This window comes from Oryx dammah, unplaced genomic scaffold (assembly GCF_014754425.2).
Source record: "Oryx dammah isolate SB20612 unplaced genomic scaffold, SCBI_Odam_1.1 HiC_scaffold_15, whole genome shotgun sequence".
Classification (NCBI taxonomy): Eukaryota; Metazoa; Chordata; class Mammalia; order Artiodactyla; family Bovidae; genus Oryx; species Oryx dammah.
In genome coordinates, this window is record NW_024070199.1 from 37,220,208 (window position 1) to 37,244,845 (window position 24,638).

At 43.6% G+C, this 24,638-nt stretch overlaps 1 protein-coding gene across 1 annotated transcript; it reads right to left on the reverse strand.

Annotated features, from left to right (window-relative positions):
• Window positions 1-9,272: 9,272 nt before the first annotated feature.
• Window positions 9,273-23,937, reverse strand: LOC120874078 (pregnancy-associated glycoprotein 1-like). The gene is made up of 6 exons (XM_040255195.1): window positions 23,895-23,937; window positions 23,597-23,606; window positions 22,683-22,833; window positions 21,301-21,421; window positions 21,088-21,206; window positions 9,273-9,470 (listed from the first exon to the last, which is right to left on the reverse strand). Exons 1-6 carry the CDS (start codon window positions 23,935-23,937, stop codon window positions 9,273-9,275), a joined length of 642 nt encoding a protein of 213 aa, XP_040111129.1.
• Between the last annotated feature and the right edge of the window lie 701 nt (window positions 23,938-24,638).

Below are 24,638 nucleotides of genomic sequence, written 5' to 3' on the forward strand. Positions count from 1 at the left end.
TGGTGCACTGGAATGACCCAGAGGGATAGTATAGGGAGGGAGGTGGGAGGGGTGTTCAGGATGAGGAACACATGTACACCCGTGGGGGATTCATGTCAATGTATGGCAAAACCAATACAATATTGTAAAGTAATTAGCTTGCAATTAAAATAAATAAATTTATATTTTAAAAAATGAGTAATTTCCATGCTGGTGGGTGGGGATAAAAGTAGACTTGGTGCAATTTGAGACTCAAGGATTATTCCCTATAATTCAGACCAGTACTATCAACTCTCTGCTGAAAACTGGAAAGGTATCTCCTGTACCTTCCTACAGTTCTCTCTATGTAGCTCTCTCTTGTGAACTCTAACTATATAGAGTCATAAATCTCTCTTCTTTGGGAGACTGTTTGTCTCTGCCTAGGTACACCTTCCATGTATGTGTTGGAAACTATTTCTAGAGTTGGGCCAACTGTAGAACTCTCCTTGCTTGCTCACTGTCTCAGAAACTCATTCTATACTGCCAGATGTTTGATGTAAAACAATGCTCTTCATCTGTCTTTTCTACTTTGGAATTATTTGAGAAAGGAGGATAAATGTGTCTTTTGCTCCTTTATGTCTACCAAAATGGAAGTCTCCCTGAAATCAGAACTCACTGAGTGCCTTGTGAATGCTAGGCACTGACCTCTGTGCATGGGTGCAAACTTGATTGGGGATATGTGTTGGGTCCTTAGGGAACCCCAGTCTTGCTGGATAAACATGCCAATTACAAATGGCATTTGCTATGTGGTATGTTCAGTTCAGTTCAGTTGCTCAGTCATGTCCGACTTTTTGCAACCCCATGGACTGCAACATGCCAGGGCTTGCTATTATTCACCAACTCTTGGAGCTTGGGCAAACTCGTGTCCATGGAGTTGGTGATTACATTCAACCATCTCATCCTCTGTCATCCTCTTATCCTGCCTTCAATCTTTCCCAGTAACAGGGTCTTTTTTATGAGTCAGTTCTTCACATCAGTTGGCCAAAGTATTGGAGGTTCAATCTCAGCATCTGTCCTTCCAATGAATATTCAGGATTGATTTCCTTTAGGATGACTTGGTCAATCTCCTTGCAGTCCAAGGGACTCTGAAGAGTCTTGTCCAACACCACAGTTCAGAACCATCAATTCTTCATTGCTCACCACTCTTTATGGTGCAACTGTCACATCCATACATGACAACTGGAAAAATCAAACTTTGATTATACTGAACCTTTTCATCAAAGTAATTTCTCTACTTTAAAAAAAAATTGTATAGATTTGTCATAGTTTTTCTTCAAACGAGCAAGCATCTTTTAATTTCATGCTTGCAGTCATCATCTGCAGTGATTTTGGAGGCCCTGAAAATAAAGTGTCTCACTGTTTCCATTGTTTCCCCATCTATTTGAGAGACTGAACTGAACTGATGTACAGAGGATATTAGGGAGCAGGCAGAAGTCTCTGGGGTCCAGTCAAGCCTGTGGCCCTGGTGGGAGTGGTGAAAGATTTAGGTAGAAGAGGAGGCTTCCCATCCTGTGGTGCTGGTCCTTGAATCCAAGGCAAGGAGCACAAGATTTTGAATGTGTTATCAAATATTGTTTTCTAAAAAAACAAACACCACATAAAAAGTCTTTTCTGCAGGAGTGAGAACTTTGTCTGAGTCTGTTCTCTAGATTTTACTGAGGGATGTGGAAGGGATCTGGAGTGGGCTGAGTCTGCAAAAATTAGGTGACCAACTGCTGGAGGGCCAGGCTTATGGTAGACATTCTGCACTTGATGGAAAACAAATCCAGAGAAAATGTGTCCCTTCTGGAGTGTACATGTCAATGTATTACATTTTTTCATCAGATCACTTCAATGGTGTTTTGGAACAAGCAAATATGCATGATGGGTGATTTGCTTTTGTCAATTCCTATGGGTAGTTAAATGACTAAATGTTTGGTTACTTCATTGCATGGTTGGAATTATGCTTGGGAAAGAAAACTAGATGAAATCCACACATATTTCATCATTAAACAGCAAGGAAAGGAAGGTTACTAAAGCAAATATAAGTAATTTAAACATGAGAGGCCAAAGGGGGAAGATTCATTTAACAGGCTGAAATTGGACTATACAGGTTGCCATAGTTGTTGCTATGACAAGTAGCCATAACAGCTACTTGTTGCTACACTGGAGATGTGGGAAACTGAGCAGAGATCAAGAGCTTTTACCACATTCCTTGCAGTGTGATTTCAGGGGAGTAGTTGAAAAGGAAAGGTTGACTTATAAGGCTGAGGAAGGGAGTAATCTGAGACAGTAATTATTAGTTCTTCTGTCAGCCTAGAAAACAGAAACATCGACTCAGTCAGAGTTCTGGGTGAGGGTTCAGAAATAGATGTCTGAACATCTATTGGCTTGAATCAATATTTAGCCTTGGGGATGGCAGCCATAACCTCTAAACAGAAGACTTCCTTCTCCCAGATGGCAGAATAATTCATATTTGTTCCAGACTCAGGAACCCAGAAAGCCCTCTCAGGGCCACTTGCTCTGTGCAGGCACACATGCAATCTAGAAGGTGGAATTATCATCATGGTGCCCATTTTCCAGATGTGAAAACTGAAATCAAGCGACTTGACCAAGCTCACACAGCTAAACATGTGAAAAGCCAAGCACAAACCCAGGGTAACAGGCCTCAAATTGTATGTTTTTGCTCCACACCCACTGGGAGTGGTGGATCGTGATCTGGAAGCAATGCTTAGGCAGAAGCAAATAATACTCACGTTTAAAATGAAAGTAAGGAAAAGCACTAGAACATTCAGTTATGACCTAAGTCAAATCCCTTATGATTTATAGTGGAGTGAAAAATAGATTCAAGTGATTAGGTCTGTTAGACTGAACAATTATGGATGGAGGTTTGTAACATTGTATGGGAGGTGGTCATCAAAACCATCCTCAAGAAAAACAAAGGTGACAAGGCAAGGTGGTTGCCTGAGGAGGCCTTAAAAATAGCTGAGAAAATAAGAGAAGTGAAAGGCAAAGGAGAAAGGGAAACATATACCCAAATGGAATGCAGACTTCGAGCGAATAGCAAGGAGAAATAAGAAAGTCTTCATAGTGAATAGTGCAAGAATTAGAGGAAAACAATAGAATTGTAAAGAATATAGATCTCTTCAAGAAAAGTGGAGATACCAGAGGAAAACTTCATGTAAAGATGGGCACGATAAAGGACATAAAATCAAAGACCTAACAGAAGCAGATGAGATCAAGAAGAGGTGGCAAGAAAGCACAGAAGAACTATACAAAAATCGTCATAATGACCGGGATAGGGATGATGCTGGGGTCACTCACATAAAGCCAGATATACGGGAGTATGAAGTCAAGTGGGTATTAGGAAGCATCACTACAAGAAATGCTAGGGAAGGTGATGAAATTCCAGCTGAGCTGTTTAAAATTCCTAAAGAATGAGGCTGTAAGTATGCTACATTCAATATGTCAGCAAATTTGGAAAACTCAGCAGTCGCCACAGTGCTGGAAAAGGTCAGTTTTCATTCCAATCCAAATGAAAGGCATTTCCAAATAATGTTCAACCTATCATGCCATTGTGTGCATTTCACTTGCTAGCAAGGTAATGTTCAAAATCCTTCAAGCTAAGTTTCAATAGTACATGAACTGAGAACTTCCAGATATACAAACTGGTTTGAGGAACCAGAGATCAAATTGCCAACATTCGTTGGATCATGGAGAAATAAAGGAATCCCAGAAGAAAAAAAAAAAAAAAAAACATTTCGAAAGGCTTCACTGACTATGCTAAAGACTTTCACTGTGTAGATCACAACAAACTGTAGAAAATTCTTAAAGAAATGGGAGTTGCAGATCACCTTACCTTTCTCCTAACAAGTCTCTTATGTAGGTCAAAAAGCAGCAGTTAGAATCAGTCACGGAACAACTGAAAGATTTAAAACTGGGAAAGGAGAATGACAAGGTATGCATTGTCACTTCATTATTTAACTTATATGTAGGATACATCGTTCAATATGCTGGTCTGAATAAATCTCAACCTGGAATCAAGATTGATAGGACAAGTATCAACATCAATAGATATGAAGATGACCCTGCCCTAACAGCAGAAAGCAAAAAAGAGCTAAAGAGCCTCTCAATGAGGAGAGGAGATGAAAAAACTAGCTTAAACTCCACAATCAAAAAACTGTTCACAGAAAGACACTCAACATTCATGGCATCCAGTCCTACCACTTCATGGCATATAGAGGAGGGAACAGTGGAAACAGTGGCAGATTTTATTTTCTTGGGCTCCAAAATCACTATGGACCTTGACTGCAGCCACAAAATTAAAACACACTTGCTCATTGGAAGGAAGAAAGGCTATGAAAAACCTGCACAGTGTATTAAAAGGTAGAGACTCACTTTGCTACAGAGGTCTGTAGTGTCAAAGATATGTTTTCTTCCAGTAATCAGGTATTCATGACATATCTGGACCATAAGAAATGGTGAAACCAAAAAATTGAGCTTTTGAACTGCAGTGCTTGAGAAGATTCTTGAGAGTCCCTTATACAACAAGGAGATCAAACCAGTCAGTCTGAAAGAAAATCAACTTCTGACACCTGATGTCTTAACTGAGGCATCTACTGAGGGTCTCCAAATAGAAAGAATGGATGGTTCCACTGCAAAAGTGCCTAACCATGGCAGCTACAAGCAAATAGTTTGTAGCTCCACCCCTGGAGGAAGCTCAGAAAGGCTGAAGGGTCTGTGAACTCTGATACATGCATTGCATTCTCCCCAGCAGAATTGGAGGCCAAGGAAGGGGCATTCTGGGCCCTGGATGAGGGGATGACTCAGGGATCCACTGGGGCCCCCACTTACCAAGTGGGACTGGAAAGGACATAGCAGGCATATGTGGCAGAGGGGTGTGGGAACAAGAGGTAACCAGCTTTGCATGAAGTACCTCATCCAAAATCCCCTGGAAGAGAAGTCCAGCGATAAGATCATCTGAGATGGGATGAAGAGAGTCTATTTCATTACCCCTTATAATTCCTCTGAATAAGGAGAAACTGGAGTTGGTGGGTCATCACAGACTCTCCCATGGTGTAGACCATCCCCCAGTTGTTATCCTTGGGGCTGCCTCTCCCCAGCTTCAGTCAGGTAGTTCTGGAGGAAATTGAAAATCATTTGTGCTGCTGAGTCAGGGTCAATGACCATGTAAATCCAATCATAGGACCCCGTGGCCATGCCAGGATGGCTGATCTAGGGCCGTACATGTGAACTGAAGTGGGTCATTCAGAGAACACCCTTGAACTTGAATGGCTATGAGCTTCTTTTCTTACTAGGAGATGTGTTCGGGATATAAAACCCTAGGGCATGTAGCTTGGACTCCCTCACTACGTGTTGAAGCCTAAAGCAAGAAAGTTTTCAGGCTAAGACCATCAAAGAAGAGGGAAGGAAAACAGTGAGGGTGAGAGAGAATTGATGACTTCTGATTTCTTGTATCCAGTCACTGAGCTCTTTGTATTTGCTCTGAGTCTTGTGTCCTGAATGCTCAGAGTCATTTCAATGAGTCTCCCCTTTCCTAGCAGCCTGTTGGAGGTGGGCTCTTCTCAACTCTGAATCAGACTTTGTTCTAGATCCTTCCCGATCATTATACACCTCCCAGACTCAATCAGAACACCCATTTGTTTCAGCACCATTAGGTGTGAAACCCTTTAGTCTTTAATGAGAACAGGGTTTGCAGCCCACAAAATACAGTTCACCACCATCCTGGGAAAGAATGCCCTAAGTGTGAGTGAGTGTTTGTTCAGAGTGGCCTTACTGATTCCTGAACCACACCAAGCATTTCCACTACCTGTGCCAGGCCAATCCTGTCATTTCCTCGATCATAAACCGAGAAGTACTGCCTCAGGAAGATGTCACCCAGGATCCAGGTCTGTAGATATACTCACTGTGTTCTCTTTAAACGTGGTATAGCAGTGACCTCTAGAATCCTGAGGGAGTCAGAGACACACACCAGTCAGCCTGAGCTCTTGCCTGCAACTCCCGCCAATATTTAGACCCAGCACAATACTTGGTTGTATTTCCCTCTTTTGGTAAGTATCAAGGGGTTTTATGAGCAGCAGGGAATGTGAGAGTTCATCCAAAACCAAAATGGGACAAGACATGTGGTTGCCATGAATAAGGGTGTCAGGGAGGGGAGGCCTGGGAGTTGGGGATACAGCAAAATGATAAAAAACAAAGTCCTACTGTAGAACATAAAGAACCATATTCAATATCCAGTGGTAACTCACATGAAAAATAATATACATTTTTTACTGAATGTATTGTTTTTATGTGTGTAGCAGAGTCACATTGCTGTGCAGAAGAACTTAAAGCAACACTGAAAACCAGCCATATTTCAATAAAATTTTTAGAAAAGAACAATTGTGTCCATAGTTCTCCTCACTCCCTGTATCTTTCCTTCTGACTCCTGCTCCTTGTTTTCTCTGCAGAGAATGCCGGTTCTCCTTCTATATACCCACTATCCAAACTTTTATTGTTTTTTAATTTTATTTTGTATTGGAATACAGCTGAGTAACAGTATCTGAGTTTCAGGTGGACAGTAAAGGGGCTCAACTGTATGTATTCGGATATCCTGGTCCCAAAGATACCCCTCCCATCCAAGTTGTCATATAACTGAGTGGAGTTCCCTGTGCTGCAAAGTAACTTGTTGTTGGTTATCCATCTTAAATAGAGCAGTGCCCACAACACTTTCTTGAAGACTTAACTCAGGAACTCTGGGAAGCCTCCTTTGGCCCACACTTACCCAGTTTGACAACTCCAGGCTTGGTTGGGTAACGTACTCTGGTTCCCCATCCCCACCGATCAGTCCATAGCCCTCATGACCCCAAGTAAATCCCCAGTGCCCCAATGCAGAGCACCTTGGGATGGCATTTTCATGGAATCCAGTGCAGTTTTGCCTAGAACCAAGCAACTCTCCACATGGCTCCATGAGTTTACAATTTTAGAATTCCTGAAATTCCCTCCCTTCCTCAAAGTCTTCTTGGAGCCCATCAGCCAGCTCTGAACTCCCACAGGGAGCTGACATGAAGCCTCCACCCTGTGCCAGAGCTGAGCAGTCACTGTGCACCCTTTATTCATATTAGCATCCATCCTGCCCACAGAGGGGTCAGGTATCCCAACTCATAAAGGGGGCAACCGGCCAGAGCTAGGGGAAGATGCATCTGAGAAATAGGGTGACCATGTAATTTATCATCCAAACCAGGAAAACTGTGAGAATGGAAGGGAGACTGTTAATCGCTATGGTAGGAGAGCACACTGGGAGAGTTCTCAGTCATTCTCTTTTTCTCATGGCTTATGTCAGTGACTGTTAGAGTTGACTTTCATGTTCATGTATCTGAGGGTTCACATTGAATTGAAGCTCTTTGAGGACTGAGGACCATAGTGTTCCCCTCTCCTTGTGACTCCCACCATGCCAGCATGGTGTGGCGTCTCCACAGTTCTTTCAGGATGATTAGTGTCCCAGATGGCCATTTACTCTCAAGTGGTTGTTTTTGTAGCAGGTTCTGGCCGAGCAACAGGGCTCAGCAGCATCTGCAGTAGTGTGAGATGGCCTGCAGAGGGCGCCCTCCTCCCAGCAGCAACCCAAGGGTTCCTGCAAGTTCCACCCCTCACGGTTCTCCCCTCACCTTGAGGATGTAGGCTCGAGCTACAAGTGGGTATTTGATGTCATTGATAGTGAAGATAATAGAGGGCAGGGTTTTGACCCCAAAACATGAAACATAGTGTTGTTAGAGAGAGAGGGAGAGAAGTTGGCCCATCAAGGCCCTAATAACATCTCCATTGACAGATTCAGAAATTGAGACTAGGAGCAATTGAGAACCACGCTGAGGTCAGTTACTGGCTAATGAGTTGCAAAGAGGAGGTTAGAAGCTGGGTCACATAGTCTCATAGTCACCCACTATGTCTTCTGAAGAGGCCCAGGACCTCCTGCTACCTGTGTGCTCAGAAACCCTCAGATGACAGGGTGCTGAAGAGTTTTTGCTTTCCCCTTGTCCAGCTTCTCATTTTTCAGGAAAATCAAAGCCTGGTAGTGCTAAAGATGTTGGTTCAGGTCACCCAGAGTTGGTTCTGCTGGCCTGTGATCTCTACTGTCCAAAGGGCCCTTCACTCAGATGGGACCCCACCTCTGCTCTCCCTATCTTAAAATGACTAACATTTCTTGAACAAGGTATCCCACATTTTGTTTTGTGTCCCACACTTTTATTTTTCACTGGCTCCTGCAAATTGTATAGCTAGTCCTGGGCTCCCAGCGGAATGCTAATGAGGAAGGAAAGATATCCACCATCCTTCTCCTTCCTTCCTTATCAAATACATAAGCAAATCCTATTGCTTTTTCCTCCAACTTGTTTCCTGTTGCTTTCCAATAGTCTTCCTCCTCACTCACCCCACAAGACCAAGTTACTGGTCTTGAGCCCAGGAGCAGGGATGTGTTCCAATAAAATATTATTTATAAAAACTAGCAGTACCCCAATGTTCATTGCAGCACTGTTTATAATAGCCAGGACATGGAAACAACCTAGATGTCCATCAGTAGATGAATGGATAAGAAAGCTGTGGTACATATACACAATGGAGTATTACTCAGCCATTAAAAAGAATACATTTGAATCAGTTCTGATGAGATGGATGAAACTGGAGCCGATTATACAGAGTGAAGTGAGCCAGAAAGAAAAACACCAATACAGTATACTAACACATATATATGGAATTTAGGAAGATGGCAATGATGACCCTGTATGCAGGGCAGCAAAAAAGACACAGATGTGTATAACGGACTTTTGGACTCAGAGGGAGAGGGAAAGGGTGTGATGATTTGGGAGAATGGCATTGAAACATGTATAATATCATGTAAGAATCAAAATGCCAGTCTATGTCTGATGCAGGATATGACACGCTTGGGGCTGACGCGCAGGGATGACCCAGAGAGATGTTGTGGGGAGGGGGGTGGGAGGGGGGTTCATATTTGGGAACGCATGTACACCTGTGGTGGATTCATGTCAATCTATGCCAAAACCAATACAGAATTGTAAAGTAAAAATTAAAAATAAATAAATAAATTAATTAAAAAAAAAAAACAAAAAAAACTAGCAGTGATGCCAGGTAGGGTCATGGGGCCTTATTTATCCTGGGTTAGGTTATCTCTCAGGATACTTCTTTATCAAGTGTTCTATAATTTTTGTGCAACTGAAAGCACCTTACAGCTAATTTGGAGAAAGGGATTGTCCATCTCAGACTTACTTATTCAAGTAGAAGGCAAAAACATCTTCAGAAATGGCACCTTGATTCTTCAGCTTGTCACAGATGGGGATGGCTCTAGACAAGGATATGTTGTGGTAGTTCAAGCCCAAGACACCATCAAAAGGTATACCCTCAAACCCGGATTTGGCCAGGCTTAGACTGAACACCTGGTCAGTGCTTACAAGGTCCCCAATCTTTGGGAGAGAAGAGTGTTCCCACTTACAGATACATGAAGTGGAGCTAGGACTGGGCTGGGGGGTATTGCCGTTACATCCTCAGAGAAGAATTGAGGCTGGGCTGTGTCTTTGGTGGACCTCAGACAGTTAGGCCAAGCTGGGAGGGGAATTTGGTTTCCATTTTTGAAAGGCTGTGAATTTTAAAACGTCTGCCCCTCTGAAAAACACCACCTGAGTGAGTCAAATTGACCTTGTGGCTTCTGTCCAGGTTGCACAACCTAGAGTCAGGCCAGGACCCATTGGTGCCACCTTGTGGACAAAACAGTCGAGAGCAAGATAGCCTTCTGTTTGGCATGATGTAAAGATGGACTTGATAAAGGACAGAAATGGCATGGACCTAACAGGTGCAGAAGATATTAAGAAGAGATGGCAGGAATACACGGAAGAACTATGCAAAAAAGATCTTCACAACCCAGATAATCATGATGATGTGATCACTCACCTAGAGCAAGACATCCTGGAATGTGAAGTCAAGTAGGCCTTAGAAAGCATCACTACTAAGAAAGCTAGTGGACATGAAGGAATTCCAGTTGAGCTATTTCAAATCCTGAAACATGATGCTGTGAAAGTACTGCACTCAATATACTGGCAAATTTGGAAAACTCAGGAGTGGCCACAGGACTGGAAAAGGTCAATTTTCATTCCAATCCCAAGGAAAGGCAATGCCAAAGAACGCTCAAACTACTGCACAATTGCACTCATCTCATATGCTAGTAAAGTAATGCTCAAAATTCTCCAAGTGAGGCTTCAGCAATATGTGAACCATGAACTTCCTGATGTTCAAGCTGGTTTTAGAAAAGGCAGAGGAACCAGAGATCAAATTGCCAACATCCTCTGGATCATGGAAAAAGCAAGAGTTCCAGAAAAATATCTATTTCCGTTTTATTGACGATGCCAAAGCCTTTGACTGTGTGGATCACAAGAAACTGTGGAAAATTCTGAAAGAGATGGGAATACCAGACCACCTAACCTGCCTCTTGAGAAATCTGTATGCAGTTAGAACTGGACATGGAACAACAGACTGGTTCCAAATAGGAAAAGGAGTATGTCAAGGTTGTATATTGTCACCCTGCTTATTTAACTTCTCGGTAGAGTACATTCTGAGAAATGCTGGGCTGGAAGAAGTACAAGCTGGAATCAAGATTGCCGGGAGAAATATCAATAATCTCAGATATGCAGATGACACCACCCTTATGGCAGAAAGTGAAGAGGAGCTAAAAAGCCTCTTGATGAAAGTGAAAGAGGAGAGCAAAAAAGTTGGCTTAAAGCTCAACATTCGGAAAACGAAGATCATGGCATCCGGTCCCATCACTTCATGGGAAGTAGATGGGGAAACAGTGGAAACAGTGTCACACTTTATTTTGGGGGGGCTCCAAAATCACTGCAGATAGTGACTGCAGCCATGAAATTAAAAGACGCTTACTCCTTGGAAGAAAAGTTATGACGAACCTAGATAGCATATTTAAAAGCAGAGACATTACTTTGCCGACCAAAGTACATTTAGTCAAGGCGATGATTTTTCCAGTAGTCGTGTATGGACGTGAGAGTTGGATTGTGAAGAAAGCTGAGCATCAAAAAACTGATGCTTTTGAACTGTGTTGTTGGAGAAGACTCTTGAGAGTCCTTTGGACTGCAAGGAGATCCAACCCGTCCATTCTAAAGGAGATCAGCCCTGGGATTTCTTTGGAAAGAATGATACTGAAATTGAAACTCCAGTACTTTGGCCACCTCAAGTGAAAGGTTGACTCATTGCAAAAGACTCTGATGCTGGGAGGGATTGGGGGCAGGAGGAGAAGGGGATGACAAAGGATGAGATGGCTAGATGGCATCACTGACTCAATGGACATGATTCTGAGTGAACTCCAGGAGTTGGTGATGGACAGAGAGGCCTGGTGTGCTGCGATTCAAGGGATCGCAAAGAGTCGGACAGGACTGAATGACTGAACTGAATTGAATCATTAGCTCTTGTGTGAGCCCAGAAAACAGAAACATTGTCTCAATCAGAGTTCTGGGTCAGGGTTCAGAAATAGATGTCATTTGGCCTGAATCAATATTTAAACTTTTGGATGGCAGCCATAACTTCTAAACAGAAGATTTCCTTCTCCCCATGTGGCAGAATAATTCATATTTGTTCCAGACTCAGGAACCCAAAAAGCCCTCCAAGGGCCACTTGCTCTTAGCAGGCACACATGCAGTCTAGAAGGTGGAATTATCATCACGGTGCCCATTTTCCAGATGAGAAAACTGAGGTTAAGAGACTTGATCAAGCTCACACAGCTAAGCATGTGCAAAGCCAAGCACAAACCCAGGGTAACAGTCCTCAAATTGTGTGTTTTTGCTCCACACCCACTGGGATTGGTGGGTGGTGATCTGGCACCAAAATTAGGCAGAAGCAAGCAGTATTCAAATTTAAATTGAAGTAAGTGAGCAAAACCACTAGACCATTAAGTTATGACCTATATCAAATCCCTTATGAATTTATAGGGGAGATGAAAAATAGATTCAAGAGATTAGATCTGGTAGCCTGAAGAACTATGGATGGAAGTTTGTAACATTGTATAGGAGGTGGTTACCAAAACCATTCCCAAGAAAAACTAATGTGAGAAAGAAAAGGGGTTGCCTGAGGAGACCTTAAAAACATCTGAGAAAATAAGAGAAATGAAAGGCAAAGGAGAACGGGAAAAATATACCCAATGGAATGCAGACTTCTGGAGAATAGCAAGGAAAGATAAGAAAGTCTTCATAAGTGAACAGTGTAAGAATTAGAGGAAAATAATAGAATTGTAAAGAGTATAGATTGCTTCAGGAAAATTGGAGCTACCAGAGGGTCACTTCATGCAAGCATGGGCACAATAAAGGACAGAAAAGTCAAAGACCTAACAGAAGCAGATGAGATTAAGAAGAGATGGCAAGAATGCACAGAAGAACTGTATGAAAACAATCATAATGACTGGTATAGTGATGATGCTTGGGTCATTCATGTAAAGCCAGATATACTGGGGGATGAAGCCAAGTGGGCCTTAGGAAGCATCACTACAAACAATGTTAGGAGAGGTGATGGAATTCCAGCTGAGCTATTTAAAAATCCTAAAGAATGAGGCTGTAAAAGTGCTGCATTCAATATGTCAGCAAATTTGGAATACTCAGCAGTGGCCACGGTGCTGAAAAAAGTCAGTTTTCATTCCTTCTAAAAGAAAGGCAATTCCAAAGAATGTTCAAACTATCATGCAATTGTTCTCATCTCACTTGCTAGCAAGGTAATGTTCAAAATCCTTAAAGCTAAGCTTCAACAATACCTGAACTGAAAACTTCCAGATGTACAAACTGGTTTGAGGAACCAGAGATCAAATTGCCAACATTCATTGGATCATAGAAAAAGAAAGGGTATCCCAGAAAATATTTCTGTATACTTCACTGACTATGCTAAAGCCTTTCACTGTGTAGAAAACAACAAACTGTGGAAAATTCTTAAGGAAACAGGAGTACCAGATCACCTTACCTGTCTCCTGAAAAGCCTGCATGTAGATCAAAAAGCGGCACTTAGAATAAGACTCGGAATAACTGAAAGATTTAAAACTGGGAAAGAAGCGTGACAAGGTGTACATTCTCACTCTGTTATTTAACTACTATGTAGGATACATCATTCGATATGCTGGACTGCATAATCCCCAAGCTGGAATAAAGATTGCTGGGAGAAATATCAACATCCATAGATATGAAGATGACACTGCCCTAATAGCAGAAAGCAAAAAAGAACAAAAGAGCCTCTTGATGAGGAGAGGGGATGCAAAAACTGGCTTAAAATTCAACATTTAAAAAATTATTCACAAAAGTATGCTCAACATTCATGGCATCCTGTCGCACCACTTCATGGCATATGGATGAGGGAAAGGTGGAAACAGTGGCAGATTTTATTTCTTTGGGCTCCAAAATCACTATGGACCCTGACTGCGGCCACAAAATTAAAACACACTTGCTCCTTGGAAGGAAAAAGGCTATGAAAGACCTGCACAGTGTATGAAAAAGGAGAGACCTACTTTGCTACAGAGGTCTGTAGTGTCAAAGCTATGGTTTTTCCAGTAATCAGGTACCAATATGATATCTGAACCATAAGAAATGGTGAATGCCAAAGAATTGAGCTTTTGAACTGTGGTGCTTGAGAAGATTCTTAAGAGTCCCTTATACAACAAGATCAAACCAGTCAATCTGAAAGGAAATCAACCTCTGACCCTTGCTGTCTCAGCTGAGGCATCTACTGAGGGCCTCCAGGTGGAAAGAACGGATGTTTCCACAGCAAAAGTGCCTAACCATGGCAGCTCCAACAAACAGTTTGTAGCCCCACCCATGGAAAAGCTCAGAAAGGCTGAAGTCTCTGTGTATCCTGGGTCTCCCAATACATGTGTTGTATTCTCTCCAGCAGCACTGGATGCCAAGGAAAGGGCATTCTGGGCCCTGGACAAGGAGGATCGCTCAGAGATCCACTGGGGCCATGACTTACACAGTAGGAATGGAAAGGGCAGAGCAGGCATATGCCGTTGTGACCTCGTGACTTGGTGTGGGTAAAAAGGGAACCGGCTCTCCATGAAGTACTTCACCCAAACTCCCCTGGAGGAGAAGCCCAGTGATAAGTTCATCTGAGATGGGATGAAAAGAGTCTATTTTATTACCCCTTATAATTCCTCTGAATGAGGAGGTGGTGGAGTTGGTGGGTCATACAAACTCTTCTATGGCCTAGACTATCTCCCTGTTGCTTTCTTTGGGCTGCCTCTCCCCAGCTTCAGTCATGTAGTTCTGGAGGAAATTGACAATTATGTGTGCTGCTGGGTCAGGGTCACAGGACCATGTGAAGCCAATCATAAGACCCCATGGCCCTGCAAGGATGGCTAATCTAGGACTGTACATGTGATCTGAGGTGGGTCATTCAGAGAACACCCTTGAACTCTGATGTCTTCAATCTTTTCATTCCTTACTAAGGATGCCTTCAGGATATAAAACCCTAGGGCAAGTAGCTTGGACTCCATCACTAGGTGCAGATGCCTTAACGAAGAAAGTTGTCAGGCTAAGACCATCAAAGAAGAGGGAATGAAAGAGTGAGAGTGTGAAATAGAGAAATGATGACTTCTGATTTTCTGGTCCAGTCACAGAGATCTTTGTATTTACTCTGATTTTTGCATCCTAGATTCCAAGAATCATTTCAATGATTCTCCCCTTTCCTTGAAGCCAGCTGGAGGTGGGCTCCTCTCAACTGTGATTCAGACTTTGTTCTAAATGCTTCCCGATCATTTTACACCTCCCCAGACACAAACAGAGGCACCCATTTGTTTCAGCACCATTACGAGTGAAACCTTTTATTCTTTATTGACAATAGGATGTACAGACCACCTAATACAGTTCACAGGCATCTTGGGCAGGAGTACCCTAAGTGTGATTTAGTGTTTGCTTGGAGGACCTTATTGATTCCTGAACCACTCCAAGCATTTATACTGGCTGTGCCAGGACAACCTGTCATTTCTGCTATCAAAGACTGAGAAATATAGCCTCAGGAAGATTTCACCCAGGATCCAGGTCTCTCTAGATGTCCTCACTTTGTTTTCTTGAAAGGTGGTATAGCAGTGGCCTGTAGAATCCTGGGGGAGTCAGAGATACACACCAGTCAGCCTGAGCCCTTACGTGCAACTCCCACAAATATCTAGACCCAGAATAATTATTGGTTCTATTTCCCTCTTTTGGTATGTATCATGGGATTTTCTGCCAGGAGCCAGCACGAGGAGTCCTGCCCGTGGCAATGGTCATGAGGTTAAGGAGTCCAACAGGCAAAGGTGAGTCAGGCTTTAAGGGAGCCTTGCTGAATTTTCTTGAACATCTACCCCCAAAACTGGAGTCTGCCTGCCTTATTGTACTGTGGTTTCCACTCTTCTGACATAACAGAGGGCTATCCCTGACCACCTTTCTCTGGAAAGAGTTAACTTAGAGCTCCAGCTAACAGTCTCCTGCATATCAAAAGAATGTCTTGCCTTAAACCCCTTTGATAGCTTTCTAACTTACCTGACCAGTCTGTCCGGATTTTTACAACTACACATGTGATTGTTTATGGCTCCCCAACCACAAGAGGCACGAAGCTTAAAGCATCTTAAAGATATAGAGCCTTTTCTAAAAAGCAAAAATTATATTGGTAATGGGTTTCACTGTTGAGTCCATGACTGCTGCCAGGCCTCCATATTCTTTATCTTTAAAGCACCTGAAGGATATTAATCAGTGGGATTGGGATATAGAAAAAGGGATATAGTAGTTTTTTATGTTAGTAACACTAGACTTTTGAGTTAATGAACTTTCTATTTGTTATAAATCACTGTACTCCTCTTTCCTTGTTATAAATTGTTGTGTCCTTGCTATGTAAGAATATAACTTTATTTAGTGCTTTGTGAGAGTGGCACCAGACTTTAGGAAGAACAACACTATTAAGACAAATAAGTTTTCTGGTTGACAGATCCTTATCAGAAAAGGGCCATAAAATGTTAATGGGCCTTCTGGCCAGAAGATTTTGTAAATCACCTAAGACGTGTATACAGCTAGGTATGCAGAGAGAAAGCCTGGTCTCGATAAGAGTCAGGGCTGCTGGCGTTTCGTGCATTGGAGAAGGAAATGGCAACCCACTTCAGTGTTCTTGCCTCGAGAATCCCAGGAATGGTGGAGCCTGATGGCCTGCCATCTATGGGGTCACACAGAGTAGGACACGACTGAAGCGACTTAGCAGCAGCCACAGCAGCATTGATTTCTATGTACAACCAAAAGTATAAAAAGCCTTTCCGGACAATAAAGGATTGGCCAGTCACTGGAAAGATTGATTCTATTTTCTGGCTGAATTCCCATCTGGGGCGTGGAGGCTCACCATGTCTAGTTACTTGCCCTGGCTTCCAAGACGCATGCAAGAGGGAACCCAAGGGGCGGGGGGGGGGGCACCCTCCACTATTCAAGCGGGCACTGGTGGACTAGGTAGATGGTGCAAACCTCTTGTCTCGAGGTTTTATTAGCTTTCCATGTAAACCAAGGAATACAGCTTCTTTCTCTCCTCTATTTTCTTAACTGCAAACTCTTTCTTTATCTCTCTCTAAATCTATACATCTCTCTCGCCAAGCCGTCCCCGCTTCGAATTATCCTGGATCCACCAGGGCAGGACCCCGGTAATTTTCCCATTAGCAGGGAATATGAGAGTTCATCCACAACCAAAAAGGGCCAAGACATGAGATTTCCATGAGGAAGGGTGTGGGGGAGTGGAGGACTCACAGTTGGGGACACAGAGCAATGATAAACAATAAAGTCCTACTGCAGAGCATAAGGAAATATATTAAATATCCAGTCATAAAAGACATGAAAAAGAATAAGAAATATAAATATATTTCTGTATGTGTATAACGGAGTCACTCTGCTATGCAGCAAAAATTAACCCAACACTGAAGATTAGCCACAGTTCAATAAAATTTTTAGAAAAGAAAAGAATGTCCATAGTTCCCCTCTCTCCCTGATTCTTTCCTTGTGACTCCTGCTCATTTTTTTCTCTGCAGAGAATGCTGGTCCTCCTCCTGCATCCCCACAATCCATACATTATTTAAAAATTTTATTTTGTATTGGAGTATAGCTGATTAACCATATTCTGAGTTTCAGGTGGACAGGAAAGTGACTCAATCATTTGTATCCATGTATCCTGGTCCCAAAGATACCCCTCTCATCCAGGCTGTCATATAACTGAGTGGAATTCCCCATGCTACAAATTAACTCGTTGTTGGTTATCCAACAGTGCCCACAACACGTTCTTGAAGACTTAACTTAGGGACTCTGGGAATCCTCCTTCAGCCCACAATCACCCACTTTGGCCACTCCAGGCTTGGGTGGGTAATGTACTCTGGTTCCCCATGCCCATCAGTCAGTCCATAGCCCTCATCACCCCGAGTAAGTCCCCAGTGCCCCAATGCAGAGCACCATGGGATGCCATTTGCATGGAATCCAGTGCAGTTTCCGCTAGAACCAAGCAACCCTCCAATGGCTTCATGAGTTTACAGTTTTAGAATTCCTGAAATTCCCTCCCTTCCTCAAAGCCTTCTTTGAGCCCATCAGCCAGCTCTGAACTCCCCTAGGGAGCTGACATGGATCTTCCACCCTGTGCTGGGGCTGAGTAGTCACTGTGCATCCTTTATTCACATTAGCATCGAGCCTCCCCACAGAGGGGTCAGGTAGCCTGACTCACAAAGGGGTCACCCGACCAGAGCCAGCGGAAGATGCATCCGAGAACTAGGGTGACAATGTAATTTATCATCCAAACTAGGAAAACTGCAAGATGGGAAGAGAGACTGTTAATCCCTATGCTGGGACAGCACACTGGGACTGTCCACAGCCATTCTCCATGTCACATGACTTATTTCAAGGACTGCTAGAACTGGCTTTCCATGTTCATCCATCTGAGGGTTCAGATAGAACTGAAACTCTTTGAGGACTGAGGACCTGAGTGTTCCCCTCTCCTTGTGACTCCCACCATGCCAGCATGGTATGGTGTCTCCACATTTATTTCAGGATGATCAATGTCCCAGACGGCCCTTTACTCTCAAGTGATTCCTCTTGCAGGAGGCTCTGGCCAGCCCCAGGGCTCAGCAGCATGTGCAATAGTGCGAGAAGGCCTGAAGAGGGAGCCCTCCTCCCAGCAGCAGCCCAAGTTTTCCTGCAAGTTCCTATTAGAGAACCACCTGTCAGGGTTCTCCCCTCATCTTGAGGATGGAGGCTTGAGCTGGGACAGGGTAGTTGATACCATTAATGGTGAAGATAATAGAGGACAGGGTATTGACCACAAAACATGAAATGTAGTGCTGTTAGAGAGAAAGGGAAAGAGGTTGGCCCTGGAGATCCTTCTTGTGGTTGGATACTGGGAGTGAGCCTGGGGCATGAACTTTCATCTCGGAACCCCATGGCATGGTGCCAGTGAGCTTCTGGATATTATTGACCAATCTTCTTGGGCCAAGGATCAGTGATGTCCTGGTATCCACAAGGGCCTTGCAGTTGCCAGAACAAACAATAACCTTTCTTTTATGGAGATGATGAGAGACAGTGTGACAAAGCAGGCATCACGGTCACTCTGAGTCTCCCCAGAGCTGCCCACTTCCCGAATGTCTTCTAAACAGCCCTTTGTCTCTTGCCTTCTTTTCCTTTGCTCCTGACAGTGCACCTTCCTTGACATTCTTGAATGCAGTACTTGAATACACCAGGCTCTTTTGCACTTTGCCACAAGCTGGTCTTCCTTCCTAAAGCAGGCCCCTCCCCTTTGACTGGCAAATTTCTTCTCATCTTCCAGATTCCAGCTTAATTGTCATGGTTTCAGGGAAGTCTTTCCCCTGGTGTTTATCATCTCCTTTCTTGACAGTCTCTGTAGACACTTCCTCATATCTAGCATGTACCAATCACAATTCACTATGTGTGTGTCTCAATTCCTGTGCATCTGCCTTCTTAGATGTGAGGGAGAGTTTTATTCTCACTGCCTCCCTAAAGTGCCTGGCACACAGTGGATGCCCAAGGCTTGTCTGTTTAGTGAGTGAATGAAGACTTGAAAATAATGATTGAGAAAATTCCAGAGAGCTGTATCTGGCGGGGAACAAATAATGGGTCAATCGCAGAGTGAAGATGGAGATTCACGAGGGCAGCAGATTCTCATAGTGGTGGGAGAGAGGGGCTCCTCTGGGAGAGGGTGTCTCCCAGCACTGCTCCTACAACCAGCTCAGACCCTGAGTCCTTGGCCAGGAAATACATGACTAGCCCACATGAACTCCAAAGGACAGGTCAGCTTTTGTCTGAGGGTGTCACACAGAATCCTATCAATTAGGCCTCTTGTCCTCAGGTCACTCCTTGATCCCAAATTCCTGATTCTCTGTTATAGCCCATGACCCACTGTGTGCCCATGAACCTGTGGTGTCTTTTTCATTAGTTGCTTTCAAGTCTTAAGACTTCAGCAAATCTCTCTACACTTCTCAGTCCTTGATCCCTTAGGAGGCCAGTTCTCCCCATTTGCTCAGGACTTTTCCTGTTTTTAAACTGACATTTATGTGTACTGAGAACTTCCTATGTCCCAGATAGCCCCGGAAAGTTGGTCATCTTATACCTCTCTTCAGGTTGGAGAAATTCTCCCTGATCCTCTGTTCAACACACTGTAAAGTCCTCCATCTATGCTCCATGTCTCACAGGGCAGTGGGTGCAGCCCTCTCCCAGCTGCACAGACCTCTCCAGACCCTTTTAAGACCCTGGTGAGAGCCCTGGTCAGAAGGCCTGGGGATTATGAACCCATTGGCTGTTTGCATATCTATCTGCTTCTGTGTTTGTTTGTATACGTGTTTGTATGTGTCTCTGTGAGTGCTTGTGTGTCTCTGACTAGCTATGCATGTTTATAGGTATCTCTGTTTATGTTTATATATGTCTTCTTGTGTGTTTCCATGTGTCTGTGTGACTGTGTGTATGAGACTGTATTTGTGTGTGTCTGCCTGTGTCCATGTACAGTAGTGGGAGCATCACTCGGGATGACCCTCAGAGGATGAGTTTACCAGTCCATGTGTACACTCCAGTCACCCACTTTGATCAATGATATCCAGTTGAGCACTCCCTGGAAGTAGAATTTATCCACCGCACCAAACATCATCACACTGACTTTCATCCTGCATGCATAAAGAGAATAGAGTGGGGGGATTATTGGAGGACAATAACAACAGCAGTGTCTGAGAGCTGTGCTGGTCCACCTATCAAGGCCCTAATAAGGTCCCCATGTACAGAGGCAGAAATCGAGTCTAGAAGTGATTGAGATCCAGACTAAGGTCGATTCCTGGCTAATGAGTGGCACAGAGGTTAGAAGCTGAGTCAACTGTCTTGGCTCCCCACTATATCTTCTGAAGTTGTCCTACCTCCTGCAACCTGAGTACTCAGACACACTCAGAGGACATGGTGCTGAAGCACAATGGGTTTCTCCTTGTCCAGATTGTCATTTTTCAGGAAAATCAAAGCCTAGGAGTTCTAAGGGTGTGGTTTCAGGTCACCCAGATTTAGCTCCGCTGGCCTGTGACACATACTGTCCAAAGGGCCCCACACTCAGAAGGGACCACATCTCTGCTCTTCACATGTGTGACCTCAGCAAGGCCCTTGCTGTCTGCTCCTCAGTTTCCTCATATGTCTCAGGAGCTAATCAGACCACCTGTTGTGTGGTGTTGTTGCAGGATTAAACCAATTATTATCTGAAATGCCAGGAACAATCTGTGAATATAAACATGGGTGCTTTTCCCCCCTCTTCTCGCTCCCAGCAAAATGAACCTTGAACTTCCCGTGGGCAGAGGAGCTGCAAGTCCACACCTCAAGCCACTCTCTGGGTTAGCTAATCCATTTGCTCTTGTGTCACCACAGGCACTGCCTTCCCATGGACAGCATCCTGTGGGTAGGATGGCCAATGTCTATGGGAGTCAGGCTAGGAAGGGTCCTGCAAGATGGTCCTGCATCTGTTTTGCAAGCAGGTATCACTCCAAAGCCAGTCCTGACTCAACTTCTCTTTACATGTTACCCGAATAGTGTCACAAACAAGAAATACCTTCATGCTCCCAGATCCATAGGCGATCCTGAAGGTCTCTTGGGTAGGTCGGAAGGTGGAAGACTTGTAATGTTTGAACCTAACTTGTGTAGCTGCAGACACAAGAGATGAGTGTTATTAAGTGCCAAGGGTGGAAACAGGGTGACAGGGCAAGTGAAAGATGGTCCGGGTATGGGGTGTCTGTACTCAAAAAGGCTGGACTGGGGCAAAAGAGGGAGGGCACCCACAAGTCAGATGAGCCTGTGTCAAAGATAACCTGGAATTCCTGAGGGGGTGTTCCAATAGTTATGTTACCATCAAAGAGCATCTACAAGAAGAAGGAGGGAGTGGGTTAGTGCAGAACTGGCTACCCTATAATCACACACTGATGTCTCCCTCTGGGCGCTATATATCTCTTGAGATCACTTTCCAACCACTGTGAAGCTCACAGAATTGATCACAGAGGTGCTTGTTTTTGATATTTTTTTTTCATATGCTACATTGTACGCAGGATATTGATTCTATGACTAGGTGTTGAAGTGGTATTTCCTGCATTGGAAGCACAGAGGCAAAACCACTGGACCTCTAGGACCGTTGGACACCCAGGGAAGTCCTGGTGCCTTCATTTGAGAAACTCTGTAGCTCTTCAAACCCAGCCTTAGCACCCTTTTCTCCAAGAGGTCCTTCTAGATCAACCCCAGCCACTCCCTCTAAATTCTGACCACATCGAATCAACAACAAACAAGTGACCCTTTCATGTGACATGTATTTACTCTTTGCCTATCTCTCAGGCTGGCATGCTCATTCTTGAAGACAAAATAAGCCCTTTTCTAATCTAAAAACAGTAACCACTGTGTTAGATTCTGATGGCCTTACATGGAATACAGGTTCAGTAACTTTTTAGTGCTGTGGTTGTTGCATCTGCGGAAACTGAATTCCTCTGCCTGGTTATTCACAGTTGCTTTGCAGTTGGTTCTACCTTTTGATCAGAGATGGTTCACTCTTCGTCTGTAACTAGTTGACTGTCTTAGTTCAGAAGGAACTGAGGCTGCTGCTGCTACTAAGTCACTTCAGTATTGTCCAATTCTGTGCAACCCCATAGACAGCAGCCCACCAGACTCCACCATCGTGGGGATTCTCCAGGCAAGAACACTGGAGTGGGTTGCAATTTCCTTCTCCAATTCACGAAGGCAAAAAGTGAAAATGAAGTCTCTCAGTCATGTCTGATTCTTAGCAACCTCATGGACTGCAGCCTACCAGGCCTCTCCATCCTTGGGTTTTTCCAGGCAAGAGGACGGAAGTGGGTTGCCATTGCCTTCTGCTCAGAAGGAACAATCTCCCTCAAATTAATGACACATCTTTGACACAGAAATCGATGTTTACCTGCCACCTGGTAATTTCTGGGCCCAGTCACCAATACAACAGTTGTGGATGATATTGCCTGCTCCTCTGTGTGGGGCCCCTGTTGCCCAGTGTTTCTGACTCTTGCAGGTACCCCAGCCCCAACATCTCACGTGGTATGTCCGGATGAGCCCCAGTGCTAAGCTAGGGCACCAGGGGACGCTTGGAGAACCTCCCGAAACACTCACATCCATGATGTTCCTCAGGGGGTGAATAGTTATATTAGAGCCACAAGAAGAAATCTGAGACAGCCTGTAAGCATGTTCCTTCAGGAAATTGTTCATAATGTTTTTTTCACTGAAGGTATTTCTTATGGTCTTCACTTTCCTTAAAGGTATTCTTTCACCGAACATTTGACAAAGAAAACAAAGAAGATGCTACAATTAACTGTCAGTGTTAAGCTATAACTGTCATTGTAATGGCACTGTGTATTTTCTCATCATTTTTATGAGTCACCTTATTATAAGAATTGTGTGCATATTCCATGGCAAAGACGTAGATTTGAATAAATATTCTGTTCTGTAATACTGAGTAAGCAGTATGACCATGTGGGGTCTCATTCTCCCCTTTGATAAAATGGTGGAATGTAATGATTCAAACCCTCCAAATAGAATATATTGGGGATAAGTGAAGTGATGGATATAAGGTACCTGATAAATAGGAACTCTCAACAATGACAGCCATTGGCATTGCTGTTGCCATCCCCTGTATCCTTCTCATAGAAGCTCAGGGAAGGAGGTAGAAGGGGGATTCCTGTCCTCTTTTACAAGGGAGGAATTTGAAATGCAAGAGATTTGTTAATTGGCTGTGGTCACACTGCTTGTCAGATATAAAACAGTGTATAAGTAGCTCTCCCAATTTTTCTCCAAGTTGGAAGAGAAGAGAGAGTTGAAAGAAGAATCCAGGAGATAGGGAACAAGTTCAGGAAATGTAGAAAGTTAAAAGAAAACACCATAGAGAGAAATCCACTCACAGAGACTTCAAAAGTGATGGAGAGATAAATGATAGTGATACAGAGATGCAGACATAGACATATACACACTGAAGTAGAGAGGGAAGAAAGAAGTCATGCTAAATAAAAGGTAGAAAAGTGCTATTCCACAAGACCACACCTACATCTGCATTGACTGTGCACTGAACAATTGCAAGGCGTTCCAGTTTCAATAGGTCATGACCTGATTGGACCACAGAGTTGTGCAAATATGCAAATCTACACCAAGAACTTTGGGTCCCACATTTCCTATAGTTAAGTACTTAGTAGGAAAGGGTTGAACTTTAAGATTGTCAGGGAAATATTCCATTCCATCCTAAACCTGATGAGTAGAAGAATAATCAGATTGAAAGAAAAATCACAGAAAGGAAGATGATGTGGCTTACAGTTTCCATCCATACATGACTCAAATCTGAGGAGGTCACTGGCCCGAGGAGGACAAGCCACGTCATGTTTCTTTCCTGGCTCCAAGGACTCGGGGAAGTTCAGGTTCTTAGCATGTAGTGGTGACCAGGAGCCCCTAGTTATATATGCTCTGGCAAGGCCTAGTTTAGCCCTTTAGACCAATAATAGGTCTGAAAAAAACACAAAGGTCTTGATAAAATCTTTATCTTCATCAGTGTCCTTGGCGAGTGGACTTTGAAGCTTCTCAGAATACAGAGAATTGAACTGTAAACTCTTCCTTGAATATTGACTGGAAAATCAAACTGACCTGCATGGACATATAAGAAGATGGAGAACCTTGCCTACTTGGAGAAAAAAACTGCTAAGAACATCATAAAAATGGATACTAAGGGCCATGCTCGACATTCGTCATTTCATGTCAGCTTCTAGCCACTTCATGAGATATGCATTACTGTTTTCATTGGAGAGGAGATTGCTAGGAGGATAAGTTGTCAAGTGGCAAAGTGAAGACTTCAGGGACAGCCTAGGGACACACAGTTGGTTTTAGGTAGTGGGTCTAACGGCAGACATCGGGGGCATCTATATTGCCAGTCTACGTCAAAGATTTAGGGCAGAGCCATACTTCATTTCCATTTTTTCAGTATTGGGAGAGATGTCATATGCTTCCACAAGATATTTTATAGCATTCAACAAATGTACAAGGAAGAACTGTGTGCTAGGCTCTGAGTTAAAGGTTTCAAAGTCAAAG